The sequence below is a fragment of the Podarcis erhardii genome (genome assembly GCF_964252035.2).
Source record: "Podarcis erhardii genome assembly, chromosome: 15".
NCBI classification, from domain to species: Eukaryota; Metazoa; Chordata; class Lepidosauria; order Squamata; family Lacertidae; genus Podarcis; species Podarcis erhardii.
This window is the reverse complement of record NC_138505.1, coordinates 4474575-4489972: the sequence shown is the minus strand read 5'-3', so window position 1 is coordinate 4489972 and position 15398 is coordinate 4474575. Positions and strand designations below refer to the sequence as shown.

Genomic DNA, 15398 nt, shown 5'->3' with positions numbered 1-15398 from the left:
ATTCCCAGCAGCTGCATTTCGAGGCCCCCTGCCCCCTGACAGTGGAGGCAGAACATAGTATCCGATTGCACCTGCAGACAGGCATTTTTGGACTCTGCAGCAGCTGAAGGAAGGCTGGTAAACCAAAGCTGAATCTTGACAAGACATAGAAACTGTGGGTGGTTCCTGGGTCTGGGAAAATAGGTTCATCCTGCTCTGGTGGGGGTTTCACTTCCCCATACAGAGCAGGTATGCAGAGCGCAGGGCCCATCAGGGCAGCTCAATTTGCCCCCCCCCCACGCCAACTACAGGCCCATGATGTCATCAGGCAGCGCCACTACAAGACAACACTCAAGGAAAAAGTGGTGCTGCTTTAGGTGGGGTTGGAAGGAGGCAAAACCTCTTGCCTTGGCTGGAAACCTTTTCAAACTCCTACTTTACCCAGGTTAGACATTTGTCGCCTTAAAAGAAAATGAAAACAAGGGGGAAGTTATCCAGGCTGGGTGCTTAGGGGAGATTCCTGCTCGCCAAAGGAGACCAGGAAAGTGGGCCTATTGGCAAGGCTGGTGCCAAATGGTTCTTGAGAGTGTGAGTTTCCTTGCAGGGCTCCTAGCAACAGTACAAGCTGCTCATGGGGAAATCCCCTGCTCCTTGTTCCTTTCCGCCTTCCCATCCCAATGCAAACTCCCTAAGAGCCAAGATCAGATTTCGAAGATCCCAGCCAAATTGGTGCTGGGGTTTTTCCGCCCGTCCCAACCCCAGGATGAAAGGAAACCCTGTGACCTGCCTTCGACAGCCATCATTCGTCTCCAATGTCAGACAAAAAAGCTTCAGCTTAATCTGCTGAGATAAAGATCCAAGGTGGAGGCAGCTCCACCTTGGAGACTCATCAACACAGGGATAATTGTAAGGTTAGGACTGCTTACCAGTCCTGTTCCTTGCTGGAGGATTTTTTGGGGGGAGGCGGGTACGGTGGTAGAGGATAAAAGATAACAAGAAGCTCAGCAGCCTTTGCTACTGAACCACGCCAGAGTAGAATCTAGGACTGTGTGCTGCAGAAACCCAAGTCTCGAGAACTTGAAGGCTTTTTAAAACAAGCACCACCACCCAGTTTCTAACTCTTAGGGAGACAGGCTCAACAGTGGGACCCTCAGACGCCAGAGAGGGAACTGCTTGCGTTTCTTATGGATCAGAGGAAGGGTGTCAAGCTGAGATTGTGCCTAACTGTGCAGAGTCAGAAGTCCTCCCCCAGCTAGTTCAAAAGTGTGTGGAACTGCCTTTAGAAGTACCTGTGCGACGCTACCTTCAGACCCCTCCTTAAAGCCCACCCTTTCTGCAAAGCCTCTGCCGCAACCTCTTAACCCCCACAATCCACTTTAGCCAAGTGCAAGCACACGCAGCTGGAATAATGGCATACCACTGGATTATAGATTGTTTATTTGTACAGTGTGGAAAAAGTTCCATGCACATAAATGATGATCTTTAAATAAAAAGGTTAAATAGGAACGTAAGAAGCTGCCTTATACTGAGAAGGGCCCTTGGTCCATTTTGCTCAGTACCGTCTCCACTGATAGGAAGCAGCTCTCCAGGGTTGCAGGAAAGGAGTCTTCCCCAGCCCTGCCTGCAAATGCCACTGGGGACTGAACCTGGGACCTTCTGCAGATGCTCCACCTAAAAATAAGATCCTAGTCCTCATGGTTCTGAACAAAGGACTACAGTAGTTTTACAGTGGTACCTCGGGTTACATATGCTTCAAGTTACAGACTCCGCTAACTCAGAAATAGTACCTCGGGTTAAGAACTTTGCTTCAGGATGAGAACAGAAATCGTGCCCTGGGGGTGTGGCGGCAGCAGGAGGCCCCATTAGCTAAAGTGGTGCTTCGGGTTAAGAACAGTTTCAGGTTAAGAACGGACCTCCGGAACGAATTAAGTACTTAACCCCGAGGTACCACTGTAGTAGGAATTTGCCTTATATCAAGGCCCTTGTCCATTTGGCTCAGTAATGTCTGCACTGACCAGCAGCAACTCTTCGTGGTTTCAGGCAGGGTGTCTTTCCCAGCCCTGCCTGGAGATGCTAACCTAGGACCTTCGGCATGCAAAGCAGATGCCCCACCCACTGAGCTACAGCCCTTTCCACAGCCACGGACTCCCTCAGCTAAAACCCTACTCTCTCCACTTCAGCCTCTCTCAATCTGAAACACAAGGAAAGCAAACTGGACCCACTCTACAGGGTTGTTGTCGAGGATCCCTGAGCCAATATATGTAAAGGCTTGGACATGGGTAGCCAGAATGGGGCCCTCCAAATGTGGTTGGGACTCCCAGCTACCCTGAGCCCCAGCCAGCGTGATCAATGGTCAGGGATGATGGCAGTTGCGGTCTGAAACCACAGCATCCAGGCAGCACCACCCTAGGTACCTTTGGGCTAAGAAACGGAACTAGCAGTGACTTGTGAGGTGATGGAAGACTCTGAGCATAAAACTGCCCTGTACTATCAAGCACTTTGCAAAGCAGAACCGAGCAACAGGCACAGCCTGTGTCACAGAGCTCTGATCGCCCATGCCTGTCCAATAAACAGACTGATACAGTGGTGCCCCGCAAGACGAATGCCTCGCAAGACGAAAGGGTTTTCCGTTTTTCGAGGCGCTTCGCAAGACGAATTTCCCTATGGGCTTGCTTCGCAAGACGAAAACGTCTTGCGAGTCTTTTCCCTCCCCCCCCCCTTTTTCTAAGCCGCTAAGCCGCTAATAGCCGCTAATAGGGATGCTTCGCAAGACGAAAAAACCGCAAGACAAAGAGACTCGCGGAACGAATTATTTTCGTCTTGCGAGGCACCACTGTACTAGGAGGCTGAGCTAGGGAGATGGGTCATATGTGGCAGGACGGAAGGAGACCCCAGGGGGGAAAATCCACACCAAAGGCCGTCCGCTCTTGGTTACAAGTTTCAGTGCCTACCTTGATTTACAAACAGACGTGTGGGGTTGCAATATTTGCGTGCCACTGGAGAGCTAGAAGAGCAAACGCCACACAAGAAGAAGCCAACCCCCACCGCCTTGGGGAAAGGAGGGTGCCGGTAAACGCGCAAAACAACAGATCAAAAGGAAACAGGAAGTGGATCTCTCTCTCGAGCACAGCTGCCCTGGTGAGATTCCAGAGCACACAAATGAAAAAAGGAACATAAATATTTGCAGCCTGATCTTCAGTGCCAGAACTCAAGAACCTCTGAGTAAATGTCAGGGGGAAGTACTCTGAAATAATGAGGGAATCGAAAACGGCCTCTCCAGCTCATCCATGTTGGGAGCACTAGCGATGACTCTTCCCAAATGCCAGGAGTATCTCCTCTCTACTACAATTCGCGAGTTCCTCCCTTCCCTGTCGCCACAGTCTTTTGCACATGTTTTGAATTCCAGAAGAGATTGGCAATCCCCACCCAGAAGGCTGCAACTTACAGAAAAAGACAGGCGTCGGAACGGACTGATCGTGTCAACCTCCATTTCATCCAGGTGCAGGGAATTGGCTCTGGGTGAGAGCGAGCTGGAGCATAGCTGTTCAACGTCAAACTACGTTGGGTCCCGAAGAGTCCCACGTTCAGCCCGCATGCCGGCAAGAGAGATACACGTCCACCATAGTGGGGTTCAAAAAGGAGCAAGAAATCCCAGGTTGGCTGGCCAGTGCTGTCTCCCGACAGCAAGAGGGAATTGAGAAACTCCTGAAATGGGGGCTGGGGGCTGGGAGGGAAAGTCGGGGACCTTCTTTCCAAAGGCTTAAGAGAAATCTCTGTGCTGGGACAGTGACGCCGCAGTGGGACGGTTCGGCCTTTGAGCCCCTGGGATCCCCCGACATGTGATCATCAAGAGCTGCTTGCAAAGTTTTGACGTTTACCTGGATTTCTCCAGCCTTTTATGCTCAGCCGGATGACTCAGGTGCTGGAGGCTGCTGGGCGGAATCTGCTGAGGGAGGAGGGGCGGAGGGGGAGGGAGGGGCATGCACACACAAACACACACTCCAGGGAAGAGGGAGGAAGATGGAGACACAGAGAGGTGGAAAAGAGCACTTACCTTCTTGTACGTGGTTTCGCCGGTGGAGTCCACACCCCTGTGGCCTTTCTTGATTGTCTGTGAGGAGTGCCCAGAGGCACCTGGCAACTGGAATCGGAAGCAAAAAAGAAAAGGGGGGAGGTGAAAGACAGGCTTCAGTGAGATTTTAAGTATCATCCTGTATATTTCTAGACTTACTATCCCTGGCTGAAAAGGGATGATAAAACTTCAGGGGGCTTGATTTGGCCCTTAGGTTTGCTAGTTGCCGACCCATGGCATAAGCAGAGGGAAAGAGAAAAGGGAGTTGGGCACATTTGGGATAGCTCAGTTGGAGGAGCATGAGACTCTTAATCTCAGGGTTGTGGGTACGAGTCCCACAAGAGTGTCCTGCATTGCAGAGGGTTGGACTAGATGATCCTTGTGTCCCTTCCACCTCTACAATTCCATGATTTGGGGAGGGGGCTGTTCTAGCATCTGTTCTAGAGTCATCCATACACTTTATAAAGTGATGGGGCTTTATAACAGAAAGAGGGGACAGATCCCTGCCCCAGCTGGCTTACAACCCAGACACTGATTGTACCCTACAGATCCTTTATTGGCAGGAGTCCTTTTTCCTCTTATTCTTCTTCCAGTTTATTAATGGTGGTACAGCCACTGGGGACTGCCTGGCTGGCACTGACCCATGCCTGGGCTTCTCAGCAGTGATTCTCTGCTTTCGAATGCCCTCCCTGATGAATCGTGCCTTTCTCCCTCATTACTGACTTTTAGGAGGAATTGGAAATCATTCATGTTAATGTTTTTAACATTTGATGCTTGAAAAGATATTGCTGCCAACAACCCTGAGATTACTGTTTTTATAACTTTTTTTTATAAAAAAAAACTTTTATGATATTTTAAAATATATTATCGATGTGTTCACCACTCTCGGCTACTTCGGGAGGGAGTGCAGGATATAAACTGTAATAACAACAGAAACAACAGATACAGAAGAGAAAAGGGAGGAAAATTAAGGTGGGGTAAACAAGAGAGGAATGTGCTTTTTTTTCAGAACAGGAGCAGGTAGAATCTAAAAATTCCACATGGGGGAGGGATAAATGGAGTGAGATAGCAAAAACACAATTATACCTATTTAGTACTTGAGTTGCAGGAAGACATGGAGACCAGGGACTGTGCAAGAATTTCAAGAAAATGTGAGGTTTAAGGGGGGGGGGGAATGCACAGCAGCACCCAAATGTTCTGGGAGGCATTTCTAGGGGTAATGGGGCAGCATGATGAACAATCTGAGGGAGCAGGGGGCCTTCGGACAACTGTGGGGGGTGGAGCTGAAAGAGTGGAGGTCATAGGCAGGGATGTGTTTAGCTGCAAGAGAAAGGAGACACAGAGGGGAGAGGAGACAAGTCTGATGTGAAAGGTGTGCGCTCAGCAACTGATGTTTTTCTGCTCTGGAGAGCTGTTATAAAGCAGGAGGGAGCCCCAAAGTGTCAGGAAGAGGGCACGGATGGGTTGCATGCACACGAAAGCTCATACCAATAAAAAACTTAGTTGGTCTCTAAGGTGCTACTGGAAGGAATTTTTTTATTTTGTTTCGACTACAGCAGACCAACACGGCTACCCACCTGTAACTCGCACAACTGTGTCTTTCCCCAGGAAAATGCACAAAAATATATCCCTAAGGGCAAAGACTGGGCTCCCACTCTGTATTTATATGAAGGCTGATGCACGAATACATCAAACCAAGTCAATATTCAGAATCCTTGGCCTAAAAAGCCTGACTATTTGGGGGCAAGATTTTCTGTGCACCGAACACTCCTCTCCTGCACACAGGCACCCATATAGAAAACTGGTGTTGACTGACTGATGGTTAGCAAACTGATTGTAAGAATGCAGAGCTTTCAGAACCCACACCTGCAATCCTTTGAATGCAGTTGTTTTGCTTCTTGTGTTGCCCCCCCCCAAAAAAATTGCAACTTACCTCGAGTGTTTTTTTAAGTGTTGCTGTCCCGGGTGTCCCTGGAAGAAAGAAAAGGAAGACGTGAGGAGCTCTGCTATGAAACAATCCTTCTAGCTGCTCAAGGAAAACCCTGCCCAGCCATAAACCTTGCCAGGTGGAGAACCCTGCAACTGGATCAGGCCATGGGGGGGAGGGGGGAGAGGGCATCTAGCCCAGCACCCTGTTCTGCTCTGTGAGAAGCCCACAAGCAGGATCAAAGCTCAGCAGCACCTCTCCCTGCTGGCCATTTCCAGAAACTGGAGCTCAGGGCCACCCTGCTGAGGATCCCAGAGATAGCATACAGCCATCACAGCTAGTAGCCATCAATAGCCTAACGCGCCACAAATTTGCCAGCTAGCTTACTTATTCCATGTATATCTCAACTTTTTCTCCATGCATCTTTGGCGGTTTACCTGCTTCTCCCCCTCCTCATTCGTCTCCACAACAACCCTGTGAGGTAGATTAGACCCGAGAATGAGTGAGCTGGGGATTCAATCCCTGGTGTCCCTGGTCCTAGTCTGACACTAACAATTACACCACACTGGCTCCCTCAGTTATTTCCCTCTTCCACCACAGGGATATTGCAACAATGGGGTCTTTTTTGGGGGGGGGGGTGAGAAAGAAAATGGCACCCTGGGCTCCATGGAGAGCAGGCAGGGTAGGAATCAAATATGGAAATAGAAATGTCCAGGGAGAACAGCACTGTAACTATAAATGTACAGAATTGTAGCATTGGAAGGGACCCCAAGGGCCATCTAGTCCAACTCCCTGCAATGCAGGAATCACAGCTAAAGAATATATTTAGCCAATACGTAGTTGTGAGGTCAACAACTGGCTTATCACAATGTCACCCCAGTCTAACTCTGTTGCCCGAAGCATCAAGGAGCATCAATACCGGACTCAGGCTCAACCGGATTCTTCAAATTCCTCAAATCTTGTGTAAACTGAGGGACACGCACAACAGAGATATGACTCAGCCAGATGCCAACAGCTTAAGTGCTTTTCCACACACAGAACACACAACCCAGCTCACTGCGAATCCATCTGGCCCAGGCTCGGGAAGCTCAGTGATAGAAACTCAGATATATAAGCTAATCACCTAATGGCACCTTAAACATGGGTTGCTGTTGCCACAATGGACTGTCTAGGCACCATTCCCATTCCGGAAATAATAATAATAAATTATTTAATTTTTGTTACTATTATGATGGTGGTGATGATGACTATTATTATACCTATATTTTAAAGAACAAATCTCAAAGTGGTTTACATATAAACCATCCCAGATTCTGCGCTGCTCACCTGAGGCCCTTCTTCGTGTGCCTCCTCGTGAGGACTGGAGAGTGGCAAAACAAGAACAGGCCTTTTTGGTAGTGGCTCCCTGTCTGGGGAATGCCCTCTCCAGGGAGGTTCGCCTAGCACCTTGTTTATTTTTAGGCGCCAGGCAAAAATGTCCCTCTTCAACCAGGGGCTTGGGGTGATTCAGATTCTACAGCCTTTTAAATGTGACTGTGGGAAGGGGGTGGGATTATGGTTCTGTTGTTTTGGTTTAATTATCTACAGTGGTGCCTCGCAAGACGAAATTAATCCGTTCCGCGATTCTCTTTGTCTAGCGTTTTTTTCGTCTTGCGAAGCAAGCCCATTGACGGCTTAGCGGCTTAGCGCTATTAGCGGTCTAGCGGCTTTTAGCGATCAGCTGAGAGGCGGCTTATCAGCGGAACAGCTGATAAGCGGCTTAGCGGCTTAGGAAAGGGGGGGGAAGCGGGGGGGAAAACCGCGGGAACTCGCAAGATTTTTTCGTCTTGCGAAGCAACCCCACAGAGAAATTCGTTTTGCGAAGCGCCTCCAAAATGGAAAACCCTTTCGTCTAGCGGGTTTTCCGTCTTGCGAGGCGTTCGTCTTGCGGGGCACCACTGTACTTGTGTTTTATCTTGTATTTTATTCTGTGAACTGCCCCGAGATCTTTTGAGGAAGGGCGGTATATAAATTTAATAAACAAACAGCACATGGAAATATCAAACAAAACAATTCAGAATAAAACAAATTCAAGCTTCAAGGAAATATTTCTGATCTTTCTCGGCTGACCGATAAGAGGGAGGGGTGCTGGGAGCTGTACTACAACAAAATCTGGAGGACAGCTGGTTAGCCACCCCTGCTTTTGGGGGATGGATTTTGCGGGTAGGAAAGTGGAGAAAGGGCTTTCTCAAGGGTCAGGCTCAAAATTATAGTTTCTGCCCACCTTTCCCAGTGTTTTCACAATACACATGTGGAATAAGGCAGTTGTAGCATGCACCGAAATCCCACATGAATGCAGAAAGCCTGTGGCATATAAACACAGAATTCAGCTTCCTAAGAATCTGTTGGGCTTTTTAAAGCACGTTCCTAGACCTCATCGTTACAAAGATATGCTTCAACACATGCAGGAACACTGCCCGGCTGAAAATCAGCGATATGGGTGGCTGATTAGGCTTTCTATAGCCCATGTTTAGAATTTTTTCTTCTTTTGGAATGATGCAACGTAGGAGAGAAATATATGTATATCTCTCATGCGCAACCTTAGTTTGCATAAATTATACAGGTCACAGAACATAGCTTTTCTCTGTGCAGACAGCCAATGGGTTTTAGGGTGGAAAACACGCTGCCCTTCGCACACACCTGCCTCACAGCTCCTAACTCGACTCAACGTGACTTCACCAGGCCTTGCCCTGCATTCTCACAGCCACCACCCATAAGACCTGCATAACTTTTACCCTACCACTCAGTAGCTGCCAATTATACCGGGCAGGCCCGCCCACCCTGGTCACGGGCAGTCAATGAACACAGCTGCATTCAGCTTGCTGCCAGCACTCTCTCCTTGGAAGGCGGCCCGAGACAGGTTCCGGTACATGCGCTCAGAGGTTCAATCACACTCTTGAACGCTCTTCCCTCCCCGCACATCCTGTGCTCCCAAGAGAAAGGGTGAATCATCAGCCTGCTGGGTTGCCAAGCATGCTCCGTCATGCAGAGACGCGTGTCGAGATTTCGGCAAGCGGGAGGCTGGCATGAAGGGCAAGGAGACAATCTGCCGAGGGTCCAGGGGAAGGGCACTCCTAAGAGTCCAGCTTGCTCCCTGGAAGCATCCCGGCAGCTTGAATGAGCCAAGGATGCTGAGGGGAAACTTCCCCAGGTGACCTCTCAGAGCTTGCCGTTCATCCCTGAGAATCAAACTCCAAATAGCTGCCTGCTTCTGGAATACGCACAGTTGTTTCGGCTCTAGGAGACATGGAGAGCATAAGGAGGAAGAAAAAGAAGAAGAAGAAGAAGAAGAAGAAGAGGAGGAGGAGGAGGGGGAGGAGGAAGAGGAGTTTGGATTTGATATCCCGCCTTTCACTCCCCTTCAGGAGTCTCAAAGCGGCTAACATTCTCCTTTCCCTTCCTGCCCCACAACAAACACTCTGTGAGGTGAGTGGGGCTGAGAGACTTCAGAGAAGTGACTGGCCCAAGGTCACCCAGCAGCTGCATGTGGAGGAGCGGAGAGGCGAACCCGGTTCCCCAGATTACGAGTCTACCACTCTTAACCACTACACCACACTGGCTCTGCTGGATGAGACTGAAGGCCCAACTACTCCTGTATCCCATGTCCAAACATGGCCAATCATAAGCCTTCAAAAAAGACCTCAGGAAGGGCACAGAGGGCCAAAAAAAACCCCTTTCACCTCCCCCAGGCTCCTGGTCTTTCAGTGGCCTGTGAACATAGGCGGGCTAGTGGGAGTCATAGTCTGAAACTGCTGGATGACATTAGTTTAGGGTGTACAGAGAGTTGGAAAAAAATATTAGGGAACTTTCAAGCAAAAAAATAAAAAGGCACCCCCTAGTGGACAAGGGAAATGGCAACAGCATTTTTTACAAAGCCTTAGACTCACAGAAACATAAGAGTAGGAAGGATTAAAATTTATTTACATGACAAATTATTAGTCATGTTGTCAACTTGGACTACTCCATTCTCATACAGTGCAGTAATATCCTCTTTGCTTAACAAGAATCATACAATAAACGGGTCCAGTAAAGAAGGATTTATGAGGAGAGAGTGATTATTCAGGAAGGAGGCATCCTAAGAAAAAGACTTGGTTGCCCAAATGTTTCCAAAAAAACCCAGCTACTCTGCGGGAGGCTACTCAGTTCATTTCAGGAGAACTTAAACCATGGAAAATAACAATGAGAGGCCCAGGAATGTATACAAAAGGCAGTGGGGTGAAAAAGCCTTTTTTTAAAAAAAAACAATTATTTTCTATTTGGGCAAGCAACAGTCACCGCATCTCAGTTGCGTGACTAGTATTCACAAAGCAGAATGGAAAGGCAGTCCAATCAACCAACACTTTTACCTATGGCACCCTTGCGGTAACTAAGGATTGTTGGTGTTCGGAGAAGGGCCTTTATGGAGCCTTCTGCCCAAGGTTTGAAAAATGTCATTTTTACTGGGGGCTGGGGGGGGGGGGAGAGGAGGAGAACAGGCTTCTGGCCTCACCCACCATATGTAGGCAAGGCCTGGAGCACACAAATATTAACTGAAATAGTTTAAGTAGAAGCTAACCTACTATGATAAAGGGATGCGGGTGGCGCTGTGGGTTAAACCACAGAGCCTAGGGCTTGCCGATCAGAAGATCAGCAGTTCGAATCCCTGCGAGGGGGTGAGCTCCCGTTGCTCGGTCCCTGCTCTTGCCAACCTAGCAGTTCAAAAATACATCAAAGTACAAGTAGATAAATAGGTACCGCTCCAGCGGGAAGGTAAACGGTGTTTCCGTGCGCTGCTCTGGTTCGCCAGAAGCGGCTTAGTCCTGCTGGCCACATGACCCGGAAGCCGTACGTCGGCTCCCTCAGCCAATAAAGCGAGATGAGCGCTGCAACCCCAGAGTCAGCCACAACTGGACCTAATGGTCAGGGGTCCCTTGACCTTTACCTAACCTACTATGAAGATTACCAAACATTCAAAGGAGAGAAATAGTAATCATGGGGGTCTTCAACTTCCCCGATATTTGTTGGGACTCAAACTCTGCCAGGTCTGACAAATTCCTCCAATTTCATCTCCCAGAAAGTGGAAGAACCAACAAGGGGACCATCTATCTTGGACCTGGTCCTCACCAATAGGGAGGAACTGACTGATGAAGTGGAAGTGCTGGGAAACCTGGAAGGAAGTGATCATGTTCTCCTGGGTTTCAGAATACAGAGGCAAGGGAAAACCAAGTGTAGTCGGACACACACTCTGGACTTTAAGGAGGCCAATTTCAAAAAGCCAAAGAAGTTACTGGGTGTGATCTCGTGGTCAGAAATACTCAATGAGAAGGGAGTCCAAGAAGGATGGGAGCTTCTGAAACAAGTAATATTGAAGGTCGAAATACAAACAATACCAACAAGAAAAATGGGAGGCATCTAAGGAGACCGGTGTGGCTGCATAAGGAGCTCACAGATGAGCTGACAGTTAAGAAGGGCATGCATAAGAAATGGAAGAAAGGGGAAATTGCAAAGGAGGAGTATACACAAGTAGCCAAAAGTTGCAGGGGGGAAAGTCAGGGTGGCTAAAGCTCAGAATGAGCTCAGGCTTGCAAGAGAGGTTAAAAAGAATAAAAAAAGGTTTCTTCGGCTATGTCCAAAGTAAGAGAAAGAACAAGCAAGTGATAGGTCCTCTGCGTGGGGAACACAGAGAAATACTATTGGGTGAGAAATACTCAACACCTACTTTGCCTCTGCCTTCACCCAAACGGAACGCGATGCCCAACCTGGTGATAACAGAACAAATTGTGTAAGGAGGGAGCTGCAGCCCAAGATAGGAAAAGAGGTAGTAATGGAACACCTAGCTTACTTTAAATGAATTCAAATCTCCAGGGCCTGATAAGCTGCATCCAAGGGTACTAAAGGAGCTCGTGGATGTAATTTCAGAAACTCTGTCTATTATCTTTGAGAATTCTTGGAGAACAGGTGAGGTCCCGACAGACTGGAGGCAGGTAAATGTTGTCCCCATCTTCAAAAGGGAGGGGGGAGGAGGAAGACCCAGATAACTACCGACCAGTGAGCTTGACACTGATACCAGGGAAGGTCATCGAACAGATAATTCAACAGTCAGTCTGTGAGCATTTAGAAAATGATGCTGTGATTACTAAGACCCAGCATGGGTTTCTCAAAAATAGGTCATGCCAGACCAATCTGATTTCTTTTTTTGATGAAATTACAAACTTAGTGGAACGGGGAAATGCTGTGGGCATAGTTTCATGGGACAAAATCTTCCATGATATTCTCATGAGGAAGTTGATAAAATGTGGGCTGAACTAAGTACAGTCGTACCTTGGATGCCAAACGCCTTGGGACCCGTACATTTCGGTTCCTGGAAGATTGAAAACCGGTAGCGAGTGTTCTGGTTTTTGGAAACCAAACGTCTGGTGCGGCTTCCGACTGAGTGCAGGAAGCTCCTACAGCCAACTGGAAGCAGCGCCTTGGTTCTTGAATGGTTTTAAAGTTGAGATCCAAGGTACGACTGTAACTGTTAAGGGGATTTGTAGCTGGTTGACTGACTGGATACTCATTAATGGTTCCTTGTCATCTTGGAAAGAAGTGGCAAGTGGGGTGCCACAGGGTTCTGTCCTGGGCCTCTTGTTGTTTAACATCTTTATAAATGACTTGGATGAAGGAATTGAGGGGGTGCTCATCAAATTTCCAGATGACACCAAACTGGGAGGGATAGCTAATGCTGCAGAAGACAGAATCAAAATGACCGTAACAGACTGGAGAACTGGACCCAAACAAACAAAATTAATTTCAGCAGGGACAAATGTTAAGGTTCTGCACTTAGGCAAGAAAAAACAGATGCACAAATATAGGATGGGGGACACCTGGCTTACTAGCAGCACATGTGAAAAGGATCTAGAGGTCTTGGTGGACAACAAGCTTAACATGAGTCAACAGTGTGATGCAGCAGCAAAAAAGGCTAATGCTATTCTAGGCTGCATCAACAGAAGTAAAGTGTCCGGATCAAAGGAAGTAATAGTACCACTCTATTCTGCCTTGGTCAGACCACACCTGGAATACTGTGTCCAATTCTGAGCACTGCAATTTAAGGATGATGTTGACAACCTGGAACTCGTGCAGAGGAAGGCAACCAAGATGACCAAAAGTCTGGAAACCAAGCCTTATGAGGAACAGTTGAGGTAGTTGTGTATGTTTAGCCTGGGAAAGAGGAGACCGAGAGGAGATATGAGAGCCATCTTCAAATATCTTAAAGGCTGTCCCGTGGAAGATGGAGCCAGCTTGTTTTCTCCTGCTCTGGAGGGTAGGATCAGAACCAATGGCGTCAAAGATTCTGACTAAACATCAGGAAGAACTTTCTGACAGTGAGCTGTTCAGCAGTGAAACAGACTCCCACAAGAGGTGGTAGACTCCCCTGCCTTGGGGGTTTTAGCTGTCATGGATGCTTTAGCTGAGATTCCAGCATTGCAAGGGGCTGCACTAGGTGCCCCTTCCAACTCAAAGATTCTATGCTTCTTGCTCTTTTCAGTTATTCAACTTTCAAGCCACAGTGGCTCTCCTGCTGCCAAGGTTTCACACATTCCCCCTTTCCTTGGTAGTGGAAAAAAAAGAAAAAAGAAAACTGTGGTGACCAGAATGAAACACCTTCCTCAAGGCAGGTGGGGAATCTTGACCCCAACTTCGTACTCCATCTCTGAAATTCAGTGCAAGGACAGCAACCTCTTTGGTCTTTTCTCTAGCACTAAAACTGGAGGCAAGAGGTGACTCTCGCCACAGCCTCATTCCAGGCACCTTTGGAAAGACAGCACAACCGCAGGGTCGACACACGGCCACCTTCTGGCTCCCAGGTTGAAAGGCGAGAGCTGCTTATGCTTGCCAGAGGCTGGGAGGACACTAGCCGTGGCAAGGAGAGTTGCGTAATAATCCAGCAAGCTTGACAGAAATGAAAAGCATGGACATCAGCTGATACCAGCAGGCTTAGAGCTCTAGTGCTTAAAAGCATGGAGGAGTGTTGCTCAAGCAGAGGAGGAGGGTGGCTGCTTCAAACAAACATGCAGCAAGGTTGCGAAAGCTATTTGGAGAAGATGTGTCACCAGCACTGGCATCCTTGATCTTGCACTTCACACCAAGTCTGTGCATCAAGGAGCTGCAGAATTGCCGCTTTGTTACAGGACGGAGGCAGAACAGAACAAACCACCTTCTCTTACCCACACATTTAAAAAAAATGCACTGTCTTTTGAACAGGGGTGGGGGACGCCAGACCTAGGGGCAACCCACCAGGCCTCTCCTCAGGCCACGCCTCCTCCCTAGCCTCACCTCCTCTCTTCAGGCCACACCCTCTCACCAACCCTGCTGGAACGTGCCCTTGACTTGACTGGATGGAAGGCAGGCAAGGGCCTGCGAGGGTGTGGAGGAATTTGCTCTGCCCACTCTTGCCTCTGGCCCTGCCCACCTGGGGCATTTGGCCCAAAGGCTGACAAATATGTCGCCCTCCCCTCCAAATATAGAATGAATGCCACAAATGTTCAGGCATCAAAAGAGGACTCTTGAGGCAGACATTAAATACTGCATAGGTACAACGAGTGGGTGAAATCCACTGACCTAAATCAAAGACGGGGTCCCTGAAGGCCAATGGCCAGACAGGACCTGGAAGAGGTCATTGGCTCTGGGCTCTCTGTACACCTTCCAGAACATCATCTGGAAGGACTACTGGTTTCCCAACCCTGATGTGAACAAAACGTGAGTTAAAATGAGAACTTCTCTACCACAACTGGTACAAAAGGAATGACTCATGGTTCTGGGAGAGAATGTTTTACCACCAGATGGCCACAGGTTTAATCTCTAAGAAACCCCAGGGAGCAGTGGAAGACTTATTTAAGAGACTTGAGAGATCCTCTGCAAGCTATTGTTCTGATCACAGATGGGGGAGAGCATGGGGTCCTCCAAATGCTGTGGGGTTCCAACTCCCAGCAACCAGCACGACCAGTAGTCACAGAGGGTGATGGGGAGTTGTAGTCCAGCAACATCTGCAGGGCCCCACAAGTGCTCCCAATCCTTGGGATAGATAATACTGGGAAAGATACAACAATGCAGTCTAAGGTAAGACCCATGGCAGATTCTAGGCGACCAATACCTGGAAGTCTCATGTAAAATGGACAGGTTAGTGTCAGAATGCCTTTCAGGGTTGGTGTAATAAACTTCTGTGCTCTGAGCACCTCAATAGTATTGTCACAAAGGGTTCCAGTGAAGAGCTCTAGGACCACCTGCTCTAAGCTGAGGATAAGTTAAGGACTTTTAAAACTGGGGAGTGGAAGGAGGTCAGTTCAATTAGAGCGCAGTTCTCACATAAGGCAATAACACCATCAATCCAGTAACCTTAAGGGGAACCTCTTGCAGGCATAC

General features: G+C 48.4%; 1 protein-coding gene across 10 annotated transcripts in view; it reads right to left on the bottom strand.

Moving 5' to 3' along the window:
- PIP5K1A (phosphatidylinositol-4-phosphate 5-kinase type 1 alpha) overlaps nucleotides 1-15398 on the bottom strand; it is a 45042-nt gene that overhangs the window by 23081 nt on the left and 6563 nt on the right. For 8 of the 10 annotated variants that reach the window (XR_014151229.1, XM_081840999.1, XM_081840991.1 and 5 more), the window contains exons 2-3: nucleotides 5985-6022; nucleotides 4034-4120 (exon numbers count right to left, since the gene is read on the bottom strand). Coding sequence is in view for 9 of the 10 variants with exons in the window: in XM_081840999.1 (XP_081697125.1) it covers nucleotides 4034-4120; nucleotides 5985-6022 (125 nt within the window). In the remaining variant the exon portion in view is untranslated. Of the gene's footprint in view, nucleotides 1-3424; nucleotides 3901-4033; nucleotides 4121-5984; nucleotides 6023-6897; nucleotides 6947-15398 lie in introns of those variants that run through there. The other 2 variants (XM_081840998.1, XM_081840992.1) reach the window with 2 other exon arrangements.